At 45.6% G+C, this 24474-nt stretch overlaps 1 protein-coding gene across 1 annotated transcript in view; it reads left to right on the top strand.

Annotated features, from left to right (window-relative positions):
• The window catches only part of KLB (klotho beta), a 156392-nt gene that overhangs the window by 89777 nt on the left and 42141 nt on the right, over window positions 1-24474 (top strand). The window contains exon 4 of the mRNA XM_069202051.1: window positions 122-1265. Within this exon, the coding sequence (XP_069058152.1) occupies window positions 122-1265 (1144 nt within the window). The remainder of the gene's footprint in view (window positions 1-121; window positions 1266-24474) is intronic.

The raw sequence follows: 24474 nt of genomic DNA, 5'->3' as shown, positions 1-24474 counted from the left end.
GGGCTAAGTTGGGACTCTCCAGCTGTCTCCCTGCATGAGATGCCAGCAGCCATATTTTTACATCAGGTAAAATAAGGATCTTTAAAGACTAAAAGCTAATTTATGTCTATGTTTTCCACAGGCAGAGCATATTCCTTCATCCCCTCAGTTCATCGATCCTCACCTGTATATCTGGAACGTCACTGGCGATGGCTTGTTGCACACGATTGAAGGGGTGAAATTAAAAACCAGAGCAGCTCAATGCACCGACTTTGTCAGCATTAAAAAACAACTGGCTTTACTGGAACAAATGAAGGTCACTCACTACAGGTTTGCGCTCAACTGGTCTTTGATTCTACCGAATGGAGATCTTTCAGTCATCAACACTGAAGTCCTCAGGTTTTACAAATGCCTGATAAGTGAAGCACTGAAACTCAACATCCAATCCATGGTTACTCTTTACTACCCAACCATGAATTATTTGGGTCTACCCCCTCCTCTGATGCATTTGGGAGGATGGCTCAATAAATCTACCACCAAAGCTTTCCAAGACTATGCAAATTTATGTTTTGAGCAGTTGGGCAGCTTGGTCAAGTTCTGGATTACAATGAATGAGCCAAATAGGGTGAGTCATGCCTACAACAAAAGCAGCAGTGACACTTACCATGCGGCCCACAACTTACTAATAGCCCATGCAATGGCTTGGCAGATGTATGATAGACAATATCGTTCTCACCAGCACGGCAAAGTATCATTCGCCATACAATCAGACTGGGCAGAGGCGGCCAATCCCTATTTTGATTCTCACACTGTAGCTGCTGAAAGATTCCTTCAGTTTGAAATTGCCTGGTTTGCTGACCCAGTTTTCAAAACGGGTGACTACCCAGAGAGCCTGAAAGACTACATTGCCTCCAAAAACAGAAGAGGTCTTTCCAATTCAGTTCTTCCCCAGTTTACAGATGATGAAAAACAACTGGTGAAAGGGACAGCTGATTTTTTTGCTCTGAACCATTTCACCACCAGGTTTATCATTCATGAGCCCAAGAATGGGAGCCGATACGAATATGATCGGGACAGCCATTTACTATCTGACATCACGTTTCTAAACTCTCCAGCTGGACTAGCAGTGGTACCATGGGGGATGCGCAAAGTACTAAACTGGATCAAAAAGCGATATGGAAATATAGATATTTATATCACAGCAAATGGGATAGATGACAAGTCATCCACTGAGGATGATCTCCGGAAATATTACCTAAGAAAATATACTCATGAAGTTCTCAAGGGTAAGTAAATGGGTTGGCACTCTAGAAATAGAGCTCTGTGTGTAAACAAGGCAATGTATGGTATTTCACCATTACATAGACTCCAAAATATTTCATGTTTTTTCATTGCCAGCTTCTAATTAATGTGGAAGTTTCCTTAAAGTTGATGATAAACTGTGTATTTAATTTTCAGGCTATTATGTTGTTAACTTTTTTCTATATATTTATATATCTATATCTATATCTATATCTATCTATCTATATATATATATATATATATATATATATATATATATATATATATATAATATTTTCTGCTATTTACTGATTTCTACGGCCTAGGGGGTCGGTGCTCGGCAGCGGGCACAGGACCCGCTAATATCCATAAATGCCTTCCGCGAATTCTCGAAAAACTGAAAAGCCGGCACTCCAGACTTGCTTTTGAAAATGGTTTATTTTACATCCATCATCGGCTTTATTGTACCGACCAACGCGTTTCAACCGTTGTGGTCTTACTCTTTTAGCCCAGCCGGTACAATACAGCCAATGGTGGATGTAAAATAAACCATTTTGAAAAGAAAGTCTGGAGTGCTGGCTTTTCCTTTTTTCGAGAATTTGTGGAAGGCGTTTATGGATATATATATATATAACTATATAACTATATATATATATATATATATATATATATATATATATATGCATCTCCCCAGAGGTGGGCTTTGGCTTTGCCAGATGAATATTTCTCTTTTGTGACATGCTAGTGGCTGTGTAGTGTAGTCTTCCACCTACCACTGAGTGCTTGCATTGCATGGATGAAGGGCTGTTTTGCATATCAAAAGTACACCGAATCATCACACAACAAAACCTTTATCTCGGACAAGCATAGATTGGAGAACATCATTTTTTTGCTTTTTTTTCCACTGTAGCAGGATATTTTAAGGTTTTAAGTAGGACTCAAAATGCAAACCAGGCCTATGGGCTTTGCCAATACTTGTTTCTACCTGTCTGTCCGTGTGCCCTTGTTACTCAGGTGCCACTTTCTTGGCATGGTCTCCTTTTCTATTCACGTTCATACATATCAGTACAGTTAAACTGTTACTGAATCATGCCACTGCTTCACCATGGGCACAGGGGTGTCCGACACAGGCGGGGGCTGGTGCCGAAAACAAAAGTTGGGGAGGCCATACAAGGGAGTGGATGGCACAGGTAGACGAGAAGGAAAAAGAAAGGTGCTTTGGCTGCTATGTAAAAATGTAGGAGGCTGGCCTGGCTTGCAGTGGGTACCAGAGGTACTTACACCTTGTGCCAGGTCCAGTTATCCCTTATTAGTGTAGAAGAGGTGTTTCTAGCAGCTAAGGCTGATAGAAGGTAGCTATGGCAAAGCAGCTTAGGCTGAACTAGGAGACATGTAAAGCTCCCACTATACCACTGGTGCCATATGCACAATATCATAAGAAAACACAATACAGTATATCTATACTAAAAATAAAGGTACTTTATTTTTATGACAATATGCCAAAAGTATCTCAGTGAGTACCCTCAGTATGAGGATAAGTTATGTACACAAGATATATGTACACAAACCAAAATTATGCAGGATATAGCAAAAGGGTGTAATGCAAGCAATGTAAAGTTACAGTAGATTGCAATAGGAGCACATAGGTATAGGGGCAACACAAACCATATACTCCAAAAGTGGAATGCGAACCACGAATGGACCCCAAACCTATGTGAGCTTGTAGAGGGTCGCTGGGACTGTAAGAAAACAGTGAGGGTTAGAAAAATAGCCCACCCAAGACCCTGAAAGGTAGGTGTAAAGTGCACCTACAACCCCCAGAGAGCACAGAAGTCGTGATAGGGGGATTCTGCAGGAAGAACAAACACCAGCAATGTAACAACAGTGGATTTCCGGACCTGAGTACCTGTAAGACAAGGGGACCAAGTCCAATAGTTGCAACAGTGTCGAGAGTGGGCAGGAGCCCAGGAAATGCCAGCTGAGGGTGGAAGGAAGCTGCCACTGAATGGAAGAAGCTTGGTGTTTTGCAAGAACGAAGAGGACTAGGAACTTCCCCTTTGGAGGATTGATGTCCCACGCCGTGAAGAAGCTTGCAGAGGTGTTCCCATGCAGAAAGACCGCAAACAAGCCTTGCTATCTGCAAGGGTCGCGGTTAGGGTTTTTGGATGCTGCTGTGGCCCAGGAGGGACCAGGATGTCGCCACTTGGACGAGGAGACAGAGGGGGTGCCCAGCAAGTCAGGGAGCCCTCACAGAAGCAGGCAGCACCCGCAGAAGTACCTAAACAGGCACTGAAGAAGAGTGAACCGTAGTCCACGTGAAGTCACAAAAGGGTGTCCCACGATGCCGGAGGACAACTCAGAAGGTTGTGCACTGCAGGTTAGAGTGTCAGGGACCCAGGTTTGGCTGTGCACCAAGGAAATCCTGGAAGAGTGCACAGGAGCCGGAGCAGCTGCAAATCACGCGGTACCCAGCAATGCAGTCTAGCGTGGGGAGGCAAGCTCTTACCTCCACCAAACTTGGACTGAAGAGTTACTGGACTGTGGGAGTCACTTGGACAGAGTTGCTGAGTTCCAGGGACCACGCTCGTCGTGCTGAGAGGGGACCCAGAGGACCGGTGATGCAGTCTTTTGTTGCCTGCGGTTGCAGGGGAAAGATTCCGTCGACCCACGGGAGATTTCTTCAGAGCTCCTGGTGCAGAGAGGAGGCAGGCTACCCCCAGAGCATGCACCACCTGGAAACAGTCGAGAAAGCCGGCAGGATGAAGCGATACAAGGTTGCTAGTAGTCGTCTTGCTACTTTGTTGCGGTTTTGCAGGCGTCCTGAGCAGTCAGCAGTCGATCCTTTGGCAGAAGGTGAAGAGGGAGATGCAGAGGAACTCTGGTGAGTTCTTGCATTTGTTATCTGAAGAATTCACCAAAGCAGAGACCCTAAATAGCCAGAAAAGGAGGTTTGGCTACCAAGGAAGGAGGATTGGCCACCAAGAGAGGTAAGAGCCTATCAGAAGGAGCCTCTGACGTCACCTGCTGGCACTGGCCACTTAGAGCAGTCCAGTGTGCCACACACACCTCTGTTTCCAAGATGGCAGAGGTCTGGGACACACTGGAGGAGCTCTGGGCACCTCCCCTGGGAGGTGCAGGTCAGGGGAGTGGTCACTCCCCTTTCCTTTGTCCAGTTTTGCACCAGAGCAGGGCTGGGGGATCCCTGAACCGGTGTAGACTGGCTTATGCAGAGATGGGCACCATCTGTGCCCAGCAAAGCATTTCCAGAGGCTGGGGGAGGCTACTCCTCCCCAGCCTTCACACCTATTTCCAAAGGGAGAGGGTGTTACACCCTCTCTCAGAGGAAGTCCTTTGTTCTGCCTTCCTGGGCCAGGGCTGCCTGGACCCCAGGGGGGCAGAAACCTGTCTGAGGGGTTGGCAGCAGCAGCAGCTGCAGTGCAAACCCTGAGAAGGCAGTTTGGCAGTACCCAGGTTCTGTGCTAGAGATCAGGGGGATCATGGAATTGTCCCCCCAATGCCAGAATGGCATTGGGGTGACAATTCCACGATCTTAGACATGTTACATGGCCATGTTCAGAGTTACCATTGTGACGCTGTACATAGTACAGTGCACGCGTGTAATGGTGTCCCCGCACTCACAGAGTCCGGGGAATTTGCCCTGAACGATGTGGGGGCACCTTGGCTAGTGCCAGGGTGCCCACACACTAAGTAACGTTGCACCCAACCTTCACCAGGTGAAGGTTAGACATATAGGTGACTTATAAGTTACTTAAGTGCAGTGGTAAATGGCTGTGAAATAATGTGGACGTTATTTCACGCAGGCTGCAGTGGCAGGCCTGTATAAGAATTGTCAGGGCTCCCTATGGGTGGCAAAAGAAATGCTACAGCCCATAGGGATCTCCTGGAACCCCAATACCCTGGGTACCTCAGTTCCATATACTAGGGACTTATATGGGTGTACCAGTATGCCAATGTGAATTGGTAAATTTAGTCACTAGCCTGTTCGTGACAAATTTGGAAAGCAGAGAGAGCATAACCACTGAGGTTCTGGTTAGCAGAGGCTCAGTGATACAGTTACGCACCACGCAGGGAACACATATAGGCCACAAACTTATGAGCACTGGGGTCCTGGCTAGCAGGGTCCCAGTGACACATAACAAACATACTGACAACATAGGGTTTTCACTATGAGCACTGGGCCCTGGCTAGCAGGATCACAGTGAGACAGTGAAAACACCCTGACATATACTCACAAACAGGCAGAAAGTGGGGGTAACAAGGCTAGAACGAGGCTACTTTCTCACAAAAAGGGTAAAAAGCATAAGAAGAAACTGTAGTAAGCATAACGTTATTATCTTGGTTAGTGTAATGTTTTTAAACACTTTTTATTAGTTTTTCCATTTTGCATCAGTAAATAAAAACTAAACAATGTCGAGTAGCACCGTAGAGTCAGTCTCATAATCAAAGAGTTTCCACGCTGGAAGAGCCAAACAGTCACATACTCACCACAAAAAAACCTATATGCACAGTGCCTCAGCTGTAAGCCATTCACCAATCCAATACCCCCAATCCATTTCACTCCCAAAACTGATTATGACCACATCCATCGAGTGACGGTTAACAGCACCAAAAACACTCAGCAAACACTGTGGTAATACATTCATGGTCCCCACACTTCATTGAATTTCTTGGGACAGAACAGGCTCATTTATACAGCCTTCTCCGCCAGCGTACAGCAATCAACATTAGCTACTGTGCACTAACACTCTGAGACTTGGCCGAACTATGTCCAGGCAATACCATGGCGGGCCACTGCTACCTCTGCATACCCTGTGCGTGTGGTATTTCCCCAGATTCCCAGTGGGGCTTCTGTATGGTAATGCCTATATCTCCGCCCAGCACAGCCGACAGGCAGGCTATCAACCCCATCCAAAAAATTATCCAATCTGCGGGTAGTCCCATAAGGTTTGCTTAAAGGAGCCCTGTGGGCCATATCTTCTCAAGCATGCCATCACCTATCATCCCAAACCTACAAAGTTGTAGTACACGCGGTATAAAACGTGTTCCAATCCAAACCCAGATCAGACGGCAACTTCTTTAGAATCCATTGCTGCCTCGTTCCAGCCAGCCTCCCCCAGGTTGCCATCACCTTTCTCCCACCCTATCCTATCTTTAGTTGGGCAGGTTTCTTTTAATCAAATCTTTCAATGCCCGTGAAACTGCATGTTTCTTCAGCGGGGCTGACAGTACCTTGTACTCCAATGGTGATTCAACACGTTAGGTATTTCACTATACTACAGAAGATTATATCTGAGCCTCAGGCAGTTGAATCATTGAGACTCGAATGGAGAAAACAGATCTCTCAGTGTTTGAAATGTCTTAATCTTATGACTCCCCCACGTGTCTCCTACTGGCGAGATCCTAGTCATATCCCACTTTTGGAATTCGACCACACACATTAGATCATGAAAAAAACTCAGTGCCACAAAATTTTTGACAAAGATAAACCCCCCTCTCTGGCCCAGGGTATGAGTGTTGGATTCCAAAGCAAATATCTCTGAAATATCCTCCCACAGCCATCACAGGCCAATTGGCCATGAAGATGGGCGCCTGCTGTGAGGCATAGTCCCAGTCATTGAGTACACCAACTGGGACACCCATTAATACTTGCTTATATGATGGCGGTGTAATGCTTATATCCTGGAGAATGCATTACCATCATAGGTCACCTTGCTCACGGTTTGAAGAGACAGTGTGTACTCTCATCCCAGAGTAGTTAGTAAAATATTGATTTTATCAATATTGTAAAAATAGCACAGCAGTTCAAATAAGTGAATAGTTTCCATCAAAAAGAACATGCAATCAAAACCACTTCTACTATATGAAATCTTCTAAAATACAAGGGACTAGCTCATCTAACATAAATTATAAAGTTCCAGTCATCTGTCTCAGGTTGCCAAAAATATTATTTTGACAGGTTTTCCTGCAGAATTAAAAGCAGCAACAGTCGGGCTACACATGTACACCTGAATTCATAGTTTCCATGTCAGCTTAGGGGATGACACAGTATGTGCTGCAGTATAGTGCTTAAGTTGAGCAGAGGCTGCAGGTGGGGCCCACTTGCACTCTTTTTTTTGGACCAGAAATTACTATTTCCATCATTAGTCTCTGACCCAGAAGAAGAGAAAGGCAGATCATGGGAAAGAAAGGAAGAGGATGATTGAAATACATTTGCAAAAGGAGAAAACAGAAGTTTAAAAAGTCTTGTAAGAGTGAGATAAAGGGTCAGAGTGTGTGGGGTGGTGGATGAAAGAGGCATAAAGTGTAATCAAGAACAGACAGCATTATTTAGCAGTGTTTGCATTGGGCTTCTCAGACCAGCACTTATTATCTTACAGATTAAGCACTGCTGCAGTCTATAGGTCACATTTACCTTCCTTGCTATTGGTGTATATCCTGCACTATATACTCTGGCCTTACTGGAAAGTTGGGTATTCCAGTTGGGGATTATGTGATTGTGCCATGTTTTATCAATCAGAGTGCACACAATAGGGATAATTTGCAGTCCTGTGGCGTGCAGTTAAAAACTTGCAATACCAACCACTGGACAAATGGGGGAACCATGAAGAAGGGAGGTTTTCTCACAGGTACGAAAAGTGCTGATACAGGTGACAAACTGTGTTGGTATAATTCAAATTATCTTTATTATTGCTTAATATCTGGTCAGAGAATGTAGGAAAATGCCTCTTTCTGACATGGTCACCCCCCACACTTTTTGCCACTGGTACTGAGGTTTTTCAATTGAAGTGCACTGGGTTCCTGCTAAACAGGCCCTAGTGCCAGTGCTCTGTTCCCAAAAACAGGTGACAAGGTGTACCATTGGCACACTCCTCCACATGTGTAAGTCCCTAGTAAGTTGTATCCCTGTTACCTAGGGCCTGGTTTGAGAAGAGGGTCCATAAGACCTGCAGAACAGATTGTGGCACCCTCAGGGACCCTCTTAAAAGTGAGAAGCACACCGCTGCCATAGCAGTCTGCGTGCCCTGGTGCAAGCCAGGAGAAAATACGATATGGCACACCCCTGGTGTGCCATGCCCCCATCACTGGACCTAAGTGTATGTAAGTCACCTTAAGGCAGGCCTAAGAGCCCTAAGGCAGTGTGCAGTACACTTACTACATGGCCATATCTGCATTAGCGGATATGGCCCTGTGATGCTCAGCACCATTGCTGGGCATTGCAAGTAAACAGGGAAACCATTTTTTAAGGTATGTGCTGGACACTTGTCAACACAAGTCACATAATGGCTTCACCAAACCCTATGGTGTTTGGTATCAAACACCTCATTTTAATAAATCCAGGTTGATGGTAGCCTTGGATTTATTTGGACGTCAGTCCTATCTCCCCACCAAGTGAGGCGAACCAAGGATCCACCGGAGCTGAGCTGCACTAACCCCTGGGGTACTGGACCCCTTGCACCAACCAAGGCTTGTTGAAGTCCATCCCAGATTCCAACAGCAGAACTGAAGACCTGCCAGTAAGGGACATCAGCAAAACAGAGGACAGCCTTCTCAGTTGTACAGCTGCTGTGTTCTGTTTCTCCTTCTGCATGTCCCCCAAGGAACCATGTGTGCTTTGACAGAGGAGCACCGCCGCTAAGATCCACTGCACCAGATCGCCCCAGCCAGGGTCCTCAATTTCCAATGGTGTCCCCCTGCTCTCCGGACGCCCACTGACTGAGTCCCTCTGTTGGGAGCTCCCGGACTTGTCCCCAAGCCCCCCCTTGCATTAGTTTTCCAGGTGAGCCCAAAACACCCCCCCACTGACAAGTATTTCCTGATCAGGTAATCCTGAACTGCTGGTCTTGTGATTAACTTAGCACCTCACTACCTTCAGAGGACCCTCGAGAACTGAGTGTAAAAACTCCCATGAAGCCATAGTACTTTGGAACTCGTGCCACATAAAAACACATTCATCCACAAAAAGTTTTACTTAATTGCAAATCGTTCTAAGAATCGCTACAGTATTTGTTCTTCAGCAAATGTTCTGATGTTTCTAAATAATACAACAAAGTATCTATTATATATATCTAACCATTTGGTCTCCAGTTGTTTCTTGATTGTGTGTTTCATTTATTGACTCTCTCCGTTTTCAACAAATGCTTAGTACTGCCCTCTGATAAGCCTAACTGTTCACCCACATACCACAAAAGAGAGCTTTTGGGACTTTCATTTTTACCCCCATAAACCAATAAGGGTCACTCTGGACTATCTGCATAGTGCCCTCCCTACATTGGGGCACTGCATAGATAGACAGCTTCCTACAGCGAATACAATAGAATGTAAAAGAAACCGCTGAGCACAACAGAACGCTCTACTCTCCATTCAAGTTCTGGGGCCGGTCCTCCTGTTCCCGCCCCTCCATCTCCTGTGCTAACTTAGTGTGAGAATCCGAAGTGACAACAATGCAAAAAAGTATGTTTGAAATGGGGAGGGTAGGACAATAAAACGGCAAATGAGTGGGGGAAATGAAGTGTAAAGGAGGACAAAAGGGGAACGTGGAGGAATGAGTGAAAGTGACAGTATTGGTGTAGGGCAAAGACAAAACCAAGCCAAGTGTTGGATGGTGAAAGGAGAGGCAGCAGTGTGCCAGAGAAATAATTTGCAGTGGTAGAAGCAGAAGACCACCAACGTAGGAGGAAAAGACAACCTAAACAGCCAGGGCGGAATAGCTTGGTTAAGGGAGAAGAAGGGAAAGAGATGTTGACAGATTTGTGGACTTTCCTTTCTTAAAAAAACACAAAACTAAACAAACTCAATAACAATTTTAAATTTGCCAGATTTATTCAAGGTTGATGCACTCTTGAAGCTATGAATGCTAATTGATATTCCTCAAGGTCAACACACTCAGAACGATAACCTAGATCCCTGTTCTTCCAATAAAGCCAATTCTTCTGTGCATCTCTAGCAGACATCCTCGGGGTTCCAGACCTCTTTTCTGTGTAAACAGCATGAGATAAAGATTGCCAGAGGGAGGCTACGGAGAACATTAATGTTCTTTGTACAAGGTAGAAATTCCATCAGGATGAAGAGACTGTAAGATTAATAATATAAAATACGGATCTAACGCGTAGGCAAGGTTAGATAGGCCTAGGGATCCGTCATGGTTGTCAATATCTATATATCAATGAAAATAATTTATGCACAGTTTATGGAAAACAATGCATTCATTTGTTTATTGGTCATTTCGTAGCCACCAGCTGTGTCAGAGATATGCATCCATTACATCTTTCACATGACGTAAAACTGTCCTTCAAGTAATTGAAATTTGAAACAAGAAAGAAAACAGGATTCCAGCTCATTCCAAGAAGAAACGCACCTGCAAAAAAGATTACCGAAGCTCATGGACGGGAGGCTGGGTGTTACAAGAAATCAAAGCAGTTACAGCATTACACATAATTTTGATATTGCCTCTTTAGACGCCCTGTCTGCACTGCGACGAGCCCCCGAGGGTAGGAGAAACTCGTGGGCGCGTATTAATGCTCTAATGAAAGGCATCTGTTATCAAATTTCCAAAGTGGATTGCCCACGGCGCACCTCAGAAACGGAACTAGGGAAATTAAGGGAGAAAAATCGCGTTGATAATATGGGTGCCCTTAAAATAATGCAATAAAAATGTATGTTTATTAAAAATAAAGCATCAATACAAATTATTTTTTCCTGACATGAATTTGGAGCAGCACCAATACATTCTCTCTCCAACTTTGACAGTCGTCCGTGAGCCTGAGTATGACTAATAAGGCGCTCGCCGCCTTTTTTAGTTTCTATGAAACGCCGGCTAGCAAATGTTTGACTGTTGTGACACGAGCCTTTATCTAAGGACAGTATTTGGGCTGGCTCACAGGTATTTCTATGAACATGTGCTCGTTGTGAAAGGCACGCTGCCCAGTGCTTAATTTGTAAATAAAAAGGTGCCGGTGCCCAAAGCCCTCCTCTTAAACACGCGGCTGCTGCTATTAAATGTGGGAACACGGAATACTGAGGCGGCGTCAGCCTGAAGCCATCTCGGGCCTCTTCAATCCATTTAAAGCCACTCCCTGCCCCTTCAAAATGAGTGTGGCAAGAAACTTCTAAATGCGTGAAGGGATGGAAAAATAAAATTGACACTGTTTGCAAGCATGCATTTCCATTGGGGTGTAGAAATACCGTGAAAGAACAGTGTATATAAAATGAAATTTGATATTTTTTTAAAGCACGTATCTTCAAAAGGATGTAGAAACATCGTGAAAGAACGAGTATATACAATTATAACATTGTTAACTGTGGAAAGCTTATTGTAACTTTAAATCCCACCGGATGGGAAAGAAAAGGAGTGCGGCAAGATACTTTCTAAATGTGTTAATGGATGAAAAATGAAATTGACACTGTTTGCAAGCAGGCATTTCCACTGGGGTTTAGAAATATGGTGAAAGAACAATATATATATTTTCAGACTAATTGGCATGAAATGTCCGTGCTGAAGGAAATATAAATGCTATCAGGTGTGTGATATACGTGAACTCATAATCCCAGAATGCCCAGCACCAATTTAGCAGACGCAAACCACCTGGAAGAAGACTTTGTAGTCGAAATGCGTCGTGGAGTCTGTTTGGAAGTCTTCATTGTTGTGATTAAAGGACAGATTTTAGCCTCCGGGAGTGCAGTGGTGTTTTCTTGATGAATATATATATATATATATATCTGTTGATTTATTTATTACCTACTGGAGGTCGCCAGTAGGTAGTTCTAGTTAGGACCTAGTTTCCATAGAAAAAGTGCTTTTTGGCTTGCCTTTTTCTTTGGCGTCACTTGACAAATCTTCACAAAACTTTCCAAAAAAATGGGTTCCTGGGTCTTGTTGTGCATGGAAAGTTTTGAGGTGATCTGCCAAGCTGGGGCCGAGAAAAAGGAAGGGGGTGGTTTGGGGGGGTGTAAAATAAAGCAAGTTTTCATGTTTATTCCCATAGACTCTTTAGACATGCCTGCAGCCCGAACCATTGGACGGAATGACATAAAATTTGGCAGAAAGGTAGCTTTTGGCCCGCAGATTACATTTTCTTTATTTGGTGTAAATCCATTCAGTAGTTTAAGAGCAACTAAAAGAAATCAAAATTTGTATATACAGAGGCCCGAACACTTCGCAAATCCTCCCGATCTCATGCAGAGATCTGCCTGGCTGCCAACACTTCAACCAGGAAGTGTTTGCAGTCATTTTGAGACTCCGGTGCAGCTGAGTCTCAAAATCAAACAAAAAGAGGGGGCAGGGTATGTTTATCCTAACCTTCTAGTCTTGGTACAGGGTTCCCTGGCACCCCACAAAGGAAAAAAGCATTTTTTTAAAAATAATTCACAGCAGAATTTTGTAGTGAATTTTGCCATACTTAAAAAAAAAAAAAAGCAAGCGCGGTTTTCTGCGCTTGCTTTTCATTTTTCGCCCGGTTGATCAGGTCCCAGGGGCAGTCTCAAAATAAAGGAGGGGAGCACAAGGGCCCCTCTCATAGGGATTGTTAAAGTCCCAGGAACCACCACCTCCCCAGGGCTAAATAATATAGTATTGGGGGCTGTGCGGACCCCCGGGCCCTGGGGACTACCAGCTCCCCAGGGCAAGAAATAGAAAATGAATAGGAGGGGTCCAGTGGAACCCCCAAGGCCCCAGGTACCTCCACCTCCCTGGGGCTACAATAATATAATATGCAGGGGAGCGTGGACCACCCCGGGCCCTGGAGACTGCCCCCTTCTTGGGCCCAAATAGAAATAATAAAGCAAAGAGGGACATCACAAGGCCCCCCTCCTGGAGCCATATATGGCCCTGGGGATCGCCACCATCTAGGGCCGACCCCCTCTACCTTCCGAGATGCCCACCCTCAGGAGGTAGTTATTTGCCTTTGCTTGGCAGGAGCTGTGACAGCTCCTGCTTACCAAATGCAACACTCCTTTTTCAGCAGCGGGAGCTTTAAAAATGCTTCTGCTTGCTGAAATCAGAGATTTCATCTCTTTCCCTGCCCGCAGACATGCAGGCAGGAAAAAAGATTAAAGTATTGCTCCGGCACGAATGGAGCTGCATTTACAGCAGCTCCCTGCACGAAGGAGCAATGCCGGCTCCTGCAGAAGGTGGGGAACTGGCTGGGACTGCAGGGCCTTCAGGCTCCCACCAAAGTCCCTTACATTGAAAAGAAAAACAGAAGCAATTGCTTCTGTAATGTATAATTAATCCAAGTGTTTTTTCTATGCAGTTCCACCCTGCAAAGTTATTTGATGAAGACACTTGAGGAACAATCACACTGGCAAAGTTACATACACAACATCACTAAAGACATTACCCTTTAAGCAGTTGTTGTGCAGGAGATGTACTATACATATACCCAATGAGGTAGCACTTAGCCAGTAGAAAGTACTGTAGTTGGATATAGATTCTACAGAAAACGGTGGCCTCTTCTTGGGTAAATACGCAGGGCAGGATTCATTCTGGAACAATGCTCATTTCACAGAAATAAAACCTCAATGGGAAGCATTTACAGATATAAACAAAGCAGGTGCGCAAGTTGAAGCTCCAACTTCTGTAAAGTACGAATCATCCATTCACTTGCGCATGATGAAGGCAAAGCAGGTGTTTATTTCTCTGCATTTTGACCTTGAAAAGTTATTTGCAAATCTTGACGGAGGTGTTTGCATTCTCGCTGCACATGGCCAAAGGCCATGCGTGGCGTGGGGTTGGATGGTTATAGGGTTTAGCCGCGAGGCATGGCCACAGGCCAGACCCTGTGGCCAACCCTCACGCACATGGCCAAAGGCCATGCGTGGCGCAGGGTTGGATGGTTGTAGGGGGTTGGGTGTAGGGCCTGACCACAGGCTGGGTCCTGCAGTCAACCTCCGCTGTGCACGGCGAAAGGACATGTCCAGCAGTGGTTGGATTAACGCATAGTAATTAAAATTTCTTTACATTGAAAAAACATGAAAATTCATTGAAAAAAACAAATGTTACAGGGATGTTATAAATAGGAAATAGAATTTAAAAAAACATAGAAATTCACTTAAAAAACTAAGGTTACAGGGACGTTATAGTTGGGCTCACATTCTAAATGTACAAAGCCATAGAAATTCAGCTGTTATACTTAGAGTTATTTCATGTAACTATAACTTGTGCCGTGAGGTAACTATAACTCGCGCCATCACCATGCACTGCTGTTTACCCCACATAGTACAGTACTTGCAACATCTTTGATAACATTATTGATAATATCAATATAATATTTGCAGTAAAAATTTTGAGGGAAAAACAGTGCATGGTGGGTGCACGAGTTATACAAATGAAACTACACCAAATTTGGCAGAAAGGTTGATCTCTGTCCAGAAAGATCTCTTTTTGTTATTTGGTATAAGTCCGTTCAGTAGTTTTTGAGATATTTAAAGGAAAAAATATAGATATCTAGGAACATGGACCCTCCACGGATCTGATACTCCCAAGCAGATTTCTGATTAGCTGACAACACTTCAACTAGTAAGTGTTGGCAGCCATTTTGGGATTTGGACTCCCAATAAAAAGTAAAAAAAAAAAAGAAAAAAAAGAGAAGGGTCAGGGTAGGAATACCCTGACACCCACTGGGTCTGGTGGTAGGGTCCGCAGGTAGGAACACCCTGACCCTCTAGGCCTGGTGGTGGGGTCGTGAATCTCAGGAAAAAAACGAATGCAGTCTCCCTTGTTTCTAGTTGAGCCCTCAGGTGGGCCAGGTCCAGGGAACATATGTAAGTATTATTCAGAGGAGGGAGACGCATGTGGCCCCCCCTCCCTATGGCTGATATTAGCCCTGGGGACCACCACATCCCCAGAGCCAGGCCAAAAAGAAATCAAAAGGAGTTGGGCCAAGCGGCTCCCCCTCCATAGGGCCCAGGGGCCACCACCTCCCCGTGGCGACACCATAACAATATAAGGGAGGGTCCACACAGACCCTCCAGGGCCGGCTTTAGGACTGGTGGCGCCCTATACGACAGTTTATTTTGGCGTACCCAACCCCATTACCTCCTCCTCGGTTTCACTCACTACCACCCGGCAAATGTGCCCCCATCTCTCCATCGCTCCCCTTTCACATACATTCATGTGTTTTAATGCACTTGTAAAGGCTGACTTTACTAATCTATATAATCACTAAAGGTGTGGGGTAGTAGGAACTGAGGGTAGGACTAGGTCAGTCTTCCTTCAGTGACCGGTATTAGTTAAGTCGCTTTAGATCCTGAAGCGGGGAAATCATAGTTGGAAAATGTCCAAGCAAGGGGGTGCTGTGTTGTCCTACAGGGGGAGGGGGGATTTCCCTTACGGACTAGGTGGTCTCACACACATAATAGTGTCTTGCTTCATCATTTGACCACCTAGCCCCACCCAAGTAAGATGATACTACTTGGGCGGACTCAACCTCTTGGTTAAAAGAACCAGAGGGAGTGCTGAAATTAAACTGACTGGATAATTACAGAGATCCAGAAAGGGTGAAAAATAAAATTACCAAACATGTCACCAGTGGCTACTGCTAGTTTTAATGGGGGTGCATGCTGGTAAGGCTAAGAACAGGGGGGGAGAGGCTCGTTAGAGAATAATGTCTCTTGGAGTCTAAAACGAAATACGTATGACCAACATGTTTCTGCCCTCACAAAGTGCTGGTAGGTCAGGGGCCTTCGTCAGGGCCAGAGCACACGCAGTAAGTGAGGTGCTCAAAGTGAATAATGTATGGCCTACCTGAACAAGTAGTTCACGGTGGGGTAGGTCTATAATAGCCCGGGGTTGGGGCGATTTGCCTCTGGTCTGGCTAGTGCCGGGGGGGTTTTCCCTTGTAGTCACGCTCACTCCAAAGGGAATACCATGGGGGGTACCTACATGCCGGAGCCAGGCCGCTCTGGTGACTTTACTAATCCACTCAGCTATCCACATAAAATATAGGGGCATGTTTAAGAGCCCCTAGCGCCATTCTATCGCTACATTAGCGTGTTTTTTACACTAATGTGGCGTTAGAAGGCCAAAAATGCCGTGCCATATTTACAAATTAGCGCAATGCATGCATTGCACCACTTTGTAACCCTTTGCGCTACATTATGCCTGTGCCAGGCATAATATATGCAAAGGTGGTATTCCCCTCGTTAGGGGGGGCCAAAAAAATGGCGCAAAGAAATCTGGGTCATTTTTTTCTGGCACTTTTAACGCTTGCTCAGAGCAGGCATTAAAAGGAGGCTTCCATTGGTTACAATGGGCCTCTGGGTGCTTTGCAGGATTTGTGTCAACATTTTTTACACTAATCCTGCAAAGCACCGGATTAGCGTACAAAATTCTGACGCTAGTTCCCTAACTACCTCTATGGTGCGTCATATTTTAAATATGACGCACACATGGTGGCGTTAGGGAGGCGCTAAGGGGTTTAAGAAAAGTGGCGCTGCACTATGTGCAGTGTCACTTTTCTTAAATATGGGCCATAGTTCTGTTTTTTGCAGTAGGCATATTAACCCTCTATGCTACTTTATGTTGAGTCAAAGCTGCCGCTCGGCAAAACTCCCATCTCTCTCCCTAGCAGGAACATTAATCACAAGAGGTATCTTGACATTTTAACTGTTTCCTGAAGGCTGGACGCACAAGGAACTTTTCAGCAGGTGCTTTTAAATCGCAAGTTTCAGAAGTTATTGCTAAATACAGCCCCCCGAGGTCAGCGCCCGGTGCGGCCACACCACTCGCACCACCCAAAAGCTGGCTCTGAACCCCCACCCCACCCCTCCTGGGACCACCACCTCCCTTGGGTCAGCCAAAATTACAAAAAGGGGAGGAGGTCCATGCAGGCCCCTCTCCTTGGCCCTTTTTGGATCTAGGGACCACCACCTCCCTAGGGCATGGACCCCTCCTGGGACATTTTAGGCCCTGGGGCCACCACCTCCCCAGGGCAGGCCCTGCTATAGGAAAGGAGGGGGAGCCATTAATGGCCCTGGGGACTATCACCCCCCAGGGCCGGCTCCCTATGTCCCGAGATGCCCACCCTCGGGACATAGTTGTCTGCTGTCGCTTGGTGGAAGCTTTGACAGCTCCCGCCATGCAAGGGCAACAGTAAGTCTGCTCCCAGTGGGCAGGAGCAGGAAAACTGCTCCTGTCCGCTGGGAGCAGACTTTTCATCTGTTTTTCTGCTTTCTGTGAAGCAGCCAGGAAACAGATGAAAGTATTGGTCCCGCACTCAGGGATCAGCAATTTTTGCTGCTCCCTGTCTGTGTAGCAATGCCTACTCCTGCTGGACCATGGAGGATTGAGGCTCCTCACTGCAGTCCCCAACACTGCACAGTGGGTGCCCTGGGTGGGGATAGGGCACCCATGAACAAGTGCCAGGCCGGTGGGGATGGGGTCCCCAGGATGGGGTCCTTGGGCCAGAATTGGCCCGGGGAGGGGACACACATGGCCCCCTCCCCTTTCACTAACTGGCAGGGCCCTGGGGATGGGTTTTCTGGGGCCAAAATCAGTCTGAGGAGGGGGACTGCACGATGCTCCTCCCCGTTTAGATGGGATGGGGTCCCCGGGGCTGTAATTGGCCCGGGGAGGGAGGCTGCATGCCCCCACCCTGGGTTGCCGACTTATGAGGATGGGCAACAGGGCCTGGCATCCGCTTGCCAAGCACAGTTGTAGGCATGGGGGAGGGTGTCTTCTGGGGGTTGGCTTCAGAACCAATTGCCATGAGTGGAGTGAGGTTGGGTGCCTACGGAGGGGTTGGCTGCAGGGCTGAAGGCCATGCCTGGCAGGGGTTGGATTAACGTAAAGTAATTAAATAATAATTAACGTTAAAAAACATCGAAATTCACTGAAGAAACCAAAGGTTACAGGGACGTTATAGTTAGGCATAAATTTTAAACGCACAAAACCATAGAAATTCAACAGTTATATTTACACATATCTCAGGAAACTATAACTCATGCCCTAAGGTAACTATGACTCGCGCCCTCTCCATGCACTGCTTTGCTTCTTACCCCACACACTACATAAGTTATGACATTTTATATGACATCATTCATAATACAACTTTAACATTTCCAATCAAATTAGTGATTACAAAAGTGTGCATGGCAAGGGTGCAAATTATAGTTACCTTAGGACACGAGTTATAGTTTCCTTAGACAAGTATAACTATAACTGTTGAATTTCTATGGTTTTGTGCTTTTAAAATCTGAACCTAACTATAACGCCCTGTAACTTTTTTTATTCAGTAAACATATATATATATATATATATATAAACACTGCAGGTTGTGGTTGCCGGTGTGCACCAGATCACTGGTGGTGCAGAGTGAGGCACTTCACCCACGCCTTTACTTTTTACATAAACACTTTTTCTTCGTAGTGTAAACTGGCAATCCAGCATGAGAATCACAGAATGTATTCAGTCCAGCAGCCTCTCACTCAGAACGCGTTTCAACTGTTATCCAGCCTTTTTCAACTATGGAGCGTACGCCGTATATCAGGCAGTTTAAATACTCAGCACCTGTGACATCAACCAAAATGGTAAAAATACTTCCTGAATAGTTCTGAAGGGTCACAGTGCACTTCAGACAAATAAATCGAACTGGCATTGCTTGGTTTCATTTTCACAGTCCTTCAAAATTAAATTCCCCAGTGGGATACAGATATTCACTTCGTAGTGCCAATTTATCATTTTCTTTCCCAGATTGTAAACTTTGTAAAAATCAAGCGCTGCTGCAACATAGACATGTCCCACGCTTCATAATTTGGCACTTTGCCCACATGATGCCCAGCTCCGAAAGTCAAATTTTGTGATTCTCATGCTGGAGTGCCGGGATTCTTTACACTACAAGGAAAAAGTGTTTATATATAAATATATTTACTGAAAAACACAAAGGTTACAGAGACATTATAGTTAGGTTCTGAATTTACTCATACAAGACCGGAGAAATTCTGCAGCCATAGTTAGAGCTCTTTTAAGTAACTATACCTTGCGCCCTAAGGTAACTATAACTCATGCCCCTGCCATGCATAGTTTTCTTATCAATAATTTTATTGCAAATGTTGCAGTGATAATATTAAAGGTGCCATACAAGATCTCATCAATGATATAATATGTGGAGTAATTAGCTGTGCATGGCGAAGGCGCAAGTTATAGTTACCTTAGGGTGCGAGTTAAAGTTACATAAAAGAACTTTAACTCTAACTGCTGAATTTCTGTGGTTTTGTATGGGTAAATACAGAACCTAACCATAACGTCCCTGTAACCTGTTTTTTCAGTGAATTTCTATGTTTTTTTTCATAAAATGCAGTTTTAATTACTAAACGTTATTCCAACCCCCGCTGTAGGAGGCTGGCCCTCTAAGTGGTGTGCAAAGCTAGGCACACTGTGCAGGGGGTCTAGACAACCACACGTTGGTTTCCAGAGGTAAAAATCAGATCACCTAATGCTCCAATTTTCCAGATAACTGGTCGAGCAGTTAGGCTAATCCAAGAGATGTGCTAAGCATTTGATGTACTCACAGTGTTAATCATGCACCACACAAACTGAATGAATAACTCGAGACCAGAATTTATAAAAATACTTCAGATTTTTATATAATTTTAAAGACCAAAATGGTTAAGATACATTAAGTACTTTTCGAGGTATGATTTTTCAAAGTTTTAATTAGTCTTTCTGTGCGTTGTTACACACCATAGGAATTAATGGAAGGCCACCTGTGAAAATGCATATAAAATCACACATTTGAGTTACCAGTCCCTTCTTTTGCAGGATGGTCAATGAGGTTGTTGGGCACACTGTGCCAGCTGGAGAGTCTCCGGCGGGTCCTGGTTCCAGCAGGAACAGATCTGGAAAGTCTCTTGGCACAGGCACAGGGACACTTGGAGGGGCCACCTGGAAAAGGAGCTGGTTTGCAGAATTAAAGGTGGTGCTTTATAGTCCCCTTGGGTTGTTGAGGTCACATGGGGTTAGGGACCCATGGCACATAGCCAGTTCCACAATCCAGGGATCAGGGCAGCCAGATGCAGGGCGAGTTGGAGGTCTTGGAGGCTGTGCTCAATGGAACCCTTTGGGGCTGGAGGTAAGTTGTTTTCCGGGGGCCTTGCAGGACAACGAGGGCACTTTGGTGGGAGGTCTAGGATGTTCCTGAAGTCCCTCGACTGGGGCTTCCTACTGGTCCAGTTGCAGCTCTGGGGGAGCTGTTTTTGCTGTAGTCCGATGGGCACTGACCAGGACTTGGGGTATTGACACAACTCAGCCATGGAAGGGCACAGTGCCACCAAAGTTGGCACACTTGTAGGTTTCATCTGAGCTGTTGTTGGTGTGTTGTCAGGTCTGGCTGTGACTTCTGGTTGCGAAGCTATTGGCCGGTCGGTGAAGTGATCCTCACTGGTTTGCTGGTTCTTTGCAGGTTTCTTGTGGTTCTTGAGTAGCGCCTCTACTCAGGAGGAAGTTCTCAGGCTATTTGCAAAGCCTGGAGGTCCTCTGTGCCTTTTGAGGTTGGTCTAGTGGTCAGCTCCTCAGCAGCGGTGATTAGCGGGACTCTGGTGCTGCAAGCAGGTGTCTTGGAGTGTCTTCTGGTGCAGCTCTGTTCTCATGCTGTCGGGGTCTTTGGTGCTGTCGTCTTTTCTTCCTGATGAATCTGATTTCCTGGTCTAAGGGAGCCCACTAAATATTGAATTTAGTGGGCGTTTTAGGGGGAACCTGGTAGTGTCCAGTGGGAGACACTTACCCTTTGATGGCTGCACCTACTATAGTAACCACTTCTTGAGGGAAGGGTCACTACCCTAAACCTCATTGGCTACTTTCCTGCGATCCAACATGGAGGAAAATGAAATGGAGGGTCCACTTCGCCTGCAAGCACCTAGGGGTGGTGCAAGCTCAGTGAGACCCCTCCTCCTACCCTTTGTGAAGTTTCCTGCATTTTGCCCCTTCCAAAAGTGGGGGTTTGCAAAGGGGAAAGTCATCTGCTGCAAGCAGCAGGCCTGGGGATTGAGTTTCAAGGGCAGTAGCCCTTTGAAGCTCACTGTCAGGGCAGTGCACATTTCTGAGGGAAGGGGTGTTAGATCCTCCCCCCCCCCAGGAAGGGCACTGTTTTACAAACCAGAGAGACATGGCTCTCCCCCAAGGTTTCTGTATTAGGTGTCTGGATGTGGCAGGCCTGGCTGGAGCCCGTCAGTAACCATGCCAGGATAGTCAGTTTTCAGGGGGCACCTCTAAGGTGACCCCGTGGGTACATTTTATAATAAATCCAGTACTGGTACCAGTTTGGATTTATCATTCTGAGTTGTTTGATCCCAAACAACCCAGGGTTCAGAGTAGCCATTATGTAGCTGGGAAGCTCGTGTTGACCAGTGTCCAGCACATATATTAAAATGTCTGCTCTGTTCACTCACTATGTCCCAGGTTTGGCGGGGACACAGTGGGGGCATATTGCTCATGCAGCTATTCCCTCACATATACTATGGAGCAGGGTGCCTTAGGACTGTAAGGCCTGCTAGAGGAGTGTCTTACCCATAGTAAATGCAGTGTATGGTGGACAGGGCACATAGGTAGTGTGCCAAGTCAAGTTTGTGTGTTAGGTTTGCAACAGAACACTCAGCCTGCTATAGCAGTGCTGGGTGCATCTGGATGCACGCCCTAGAGGGTGGCACAATCAGTGCTGCTGCCCTCTGGGGCTTACCCATAGTACTCCAAGCCCTGGATACCTAAGTACCTTTTACTAGGGATTTATAGTGGTAGTTAAATTGTATCCAATTACCTTTACAATGTTTTAGGGAAAGAACACTGGCACATGGGAACCTGGTTAGCAGGATCCCAGTGCACGCCAGGCCAAGTTGCATTCCGAAACCTGGCAAAAAGTGGGGGGGTACTGCAACAAGGTGCCGTGCGCAGCAGCAGTTGGTCGCAAGGCTTGGCCTGCAGACAGGCATTGTAGCCAAGCTCCTATAACCACCCAATCTCATGCCACACATGTCCTTTGGCCATGGGCAGCGCAGGTTGGCCCCAGGGCCTGTCTCTGTCAGTGGGTCTGTGAGTGGGTGCATGAGTGTTTGAGTGGGTCTGAAAGTGTGTGTGTGAGTCTGGGTGAGTGGGTGCATGAGTGTCTGAGTGGGTGAGTGTCCGTGGGTGCATGAGTGCATGTATGAGTGAATGAATTAGTGTATGAATTAATCTGTGGTTTTCCTTCAAAATGTTCCATATTTGCAAATAATTTGTGAAAATTAGCTAATTTTCACAAATATTGCACATGGTGACGCAAAATTATTTTAAACCCATAATATTCCCTGAAACACACCTATATCACACCCCTGGGGTCAAGGTACCTTCACCCTGACCTCTTATGCCACTTTCAATTTGGATTTTCAACCCCGGGTGGCTACAACTTTCTAGTCATGTTGCCCATCAGCGAATTGCAAAGCTTCTTTTTGCACACGTATTTGTGAAAAATAAGCAAAGTGATCGAGACCATAGATATCCAAATTTATTTTCCCTTTAATATCTCAAAAAAGAATGAACGGATTTACACCAAACAAGCGAAATCGTGATCTGTGTACCGAAAGCTAGCTTTCTGCCAAATTTGGTGTAAGTCCGTCCAGCGGTTCGGGCTGTAGACATGTCTAAAGGTCCTATGGGAATTAACATGGGAAATGCAACTTTTTTCATCCCCCCCCCCCCTTTTTTCTCTGCCCTCACTTGACGGATCACCCAAAACTTTATATGGGGGGGAAATTTCATGAGGATTCAACAATGGAATATTGGTCCTAACTATAACTGCCTATTGGAGACCCCGCCACTAGAGAATATATATATATATATATATATATATATATATATATATATATATATATATATATATATATATATATATATAAATATACACATATTAAAAGATACATACATTGAAAATGTATACTTTCTTACCTGTGCAGGTTTGATTTTTTTGCTGGTATTCTTCACATCCGGACTCAAAGCACAAAAGCATGGCAAATTGGCAGTTCAATTGGCAACTGAAGGGTTCATGGAGTGACGTTTTCTGTTACTCCTTAAAAATCAATTCAAAGATAACCTCCCACTGAGCCTTTCTCGGAAATAAAGTGGATGCTGCCAGTGGGAAGGAGTCTTAAAAACATCTTGAGGCCAGGTTACATGCAGTGTTTATAAATGCAAGCAGCTGCAGTGCTGGGACAAAAAGTGACACCTTTCAGCCTCCTTCAGCCTCAGGTAAGCGAACAGAGCCCCCTCTCTAAAAATAGGGGCCGGGTAGTCCGTACACTCACACCCACTCCTGCCTTGTAACCTGAGAAAATGGCTTGAAAATGTTGTGCTCTATTTCTTGGCTTGTACATGTGTAATGCACATGCATGTCAAAATACACTTTTGCTGTTTACATAGACACACGATATAGGGATTACCCAGCTTTGCTGCTTTTTGTTGATTGTTTCTGTTGATTTGTATAGAACTAATAAAATGAGTTTGTATTTTCGTTTTCTAAACATGATAATACAGCATTTTATATCTTCATTTGAGGTGCTTTTAGAAATGAAATTATATGAAATGATATTGCACAATAAAAGCCCAAAGGCATCAAGGCGCTGATCGCTAACCCAGAGAGAAAACTCAGCACTTGAAGAGATCAGATAATACAGGATTTAGGGCCTGATTAGGGGTTCGGCGCACAGTTCAAACTCCACCGAACTTCCGACGGCGAAGTTGCCGCCACTCTGGCTACCTCCCCGCCAGAGCCATTAAAAGTTTCCTGCTGGGCTGGTGGGCGGAAACTGAGGTTTCCGCCCACCAGCCTAGCAGGAAACAGGCAGCAGCATTGTCGCTGGCTGGCAATCGAGCAGGCGGTAATGCTACCGCCGCAGGGTGCACCACCACCCTCGCAATGTTCACTGTCTGCACCTGTTCTCCACCAGCCTTTTCATGGTGGTAAAACTACCACGAATAGTCGTAATCAGCAGGGCAGCACTGCATGCAGGGCCACCCTGGCTGATTGTGATCTCTACCCACCGTCAACCTGTCGGAATCACCGATCCCTGCGGAGATGGCGGAACCCTGTCGATCTGACCACTATGGTTTTGATATGGTGGTCTGACCGTCACCGCGAAGCTGGTGGTCTCAAGACCACCAGCCTCGTAATGAAGCCCTTAGTCTCCTTACAGGGAGAAGAGCCAGGTTTTTAAGGCCTTCTTGAAAGGAGTATG

This window comes from Pleurodeles waltl, chromosome 1_2 (assembly GCF_031143425.1).
Source record: "Pleurodeles waltl isolate 20211129_DDA chromosome 1_2, aPleWal1.hap1.20221129, whole genome shotgun sequence".
Taxonomy (NCBI): domain Eukaryota; kingdom Metazoa; phylum Chordata; class Amphibia; order Caudata; family Salamandridae; genus Pleurodeles; species Pleurodeles waltl.
The sequence above is the reverse complement of the archived record's forward strand: the minus strand, read 5'-3'. Positions and strand labels throughout refer to the sequence as shown.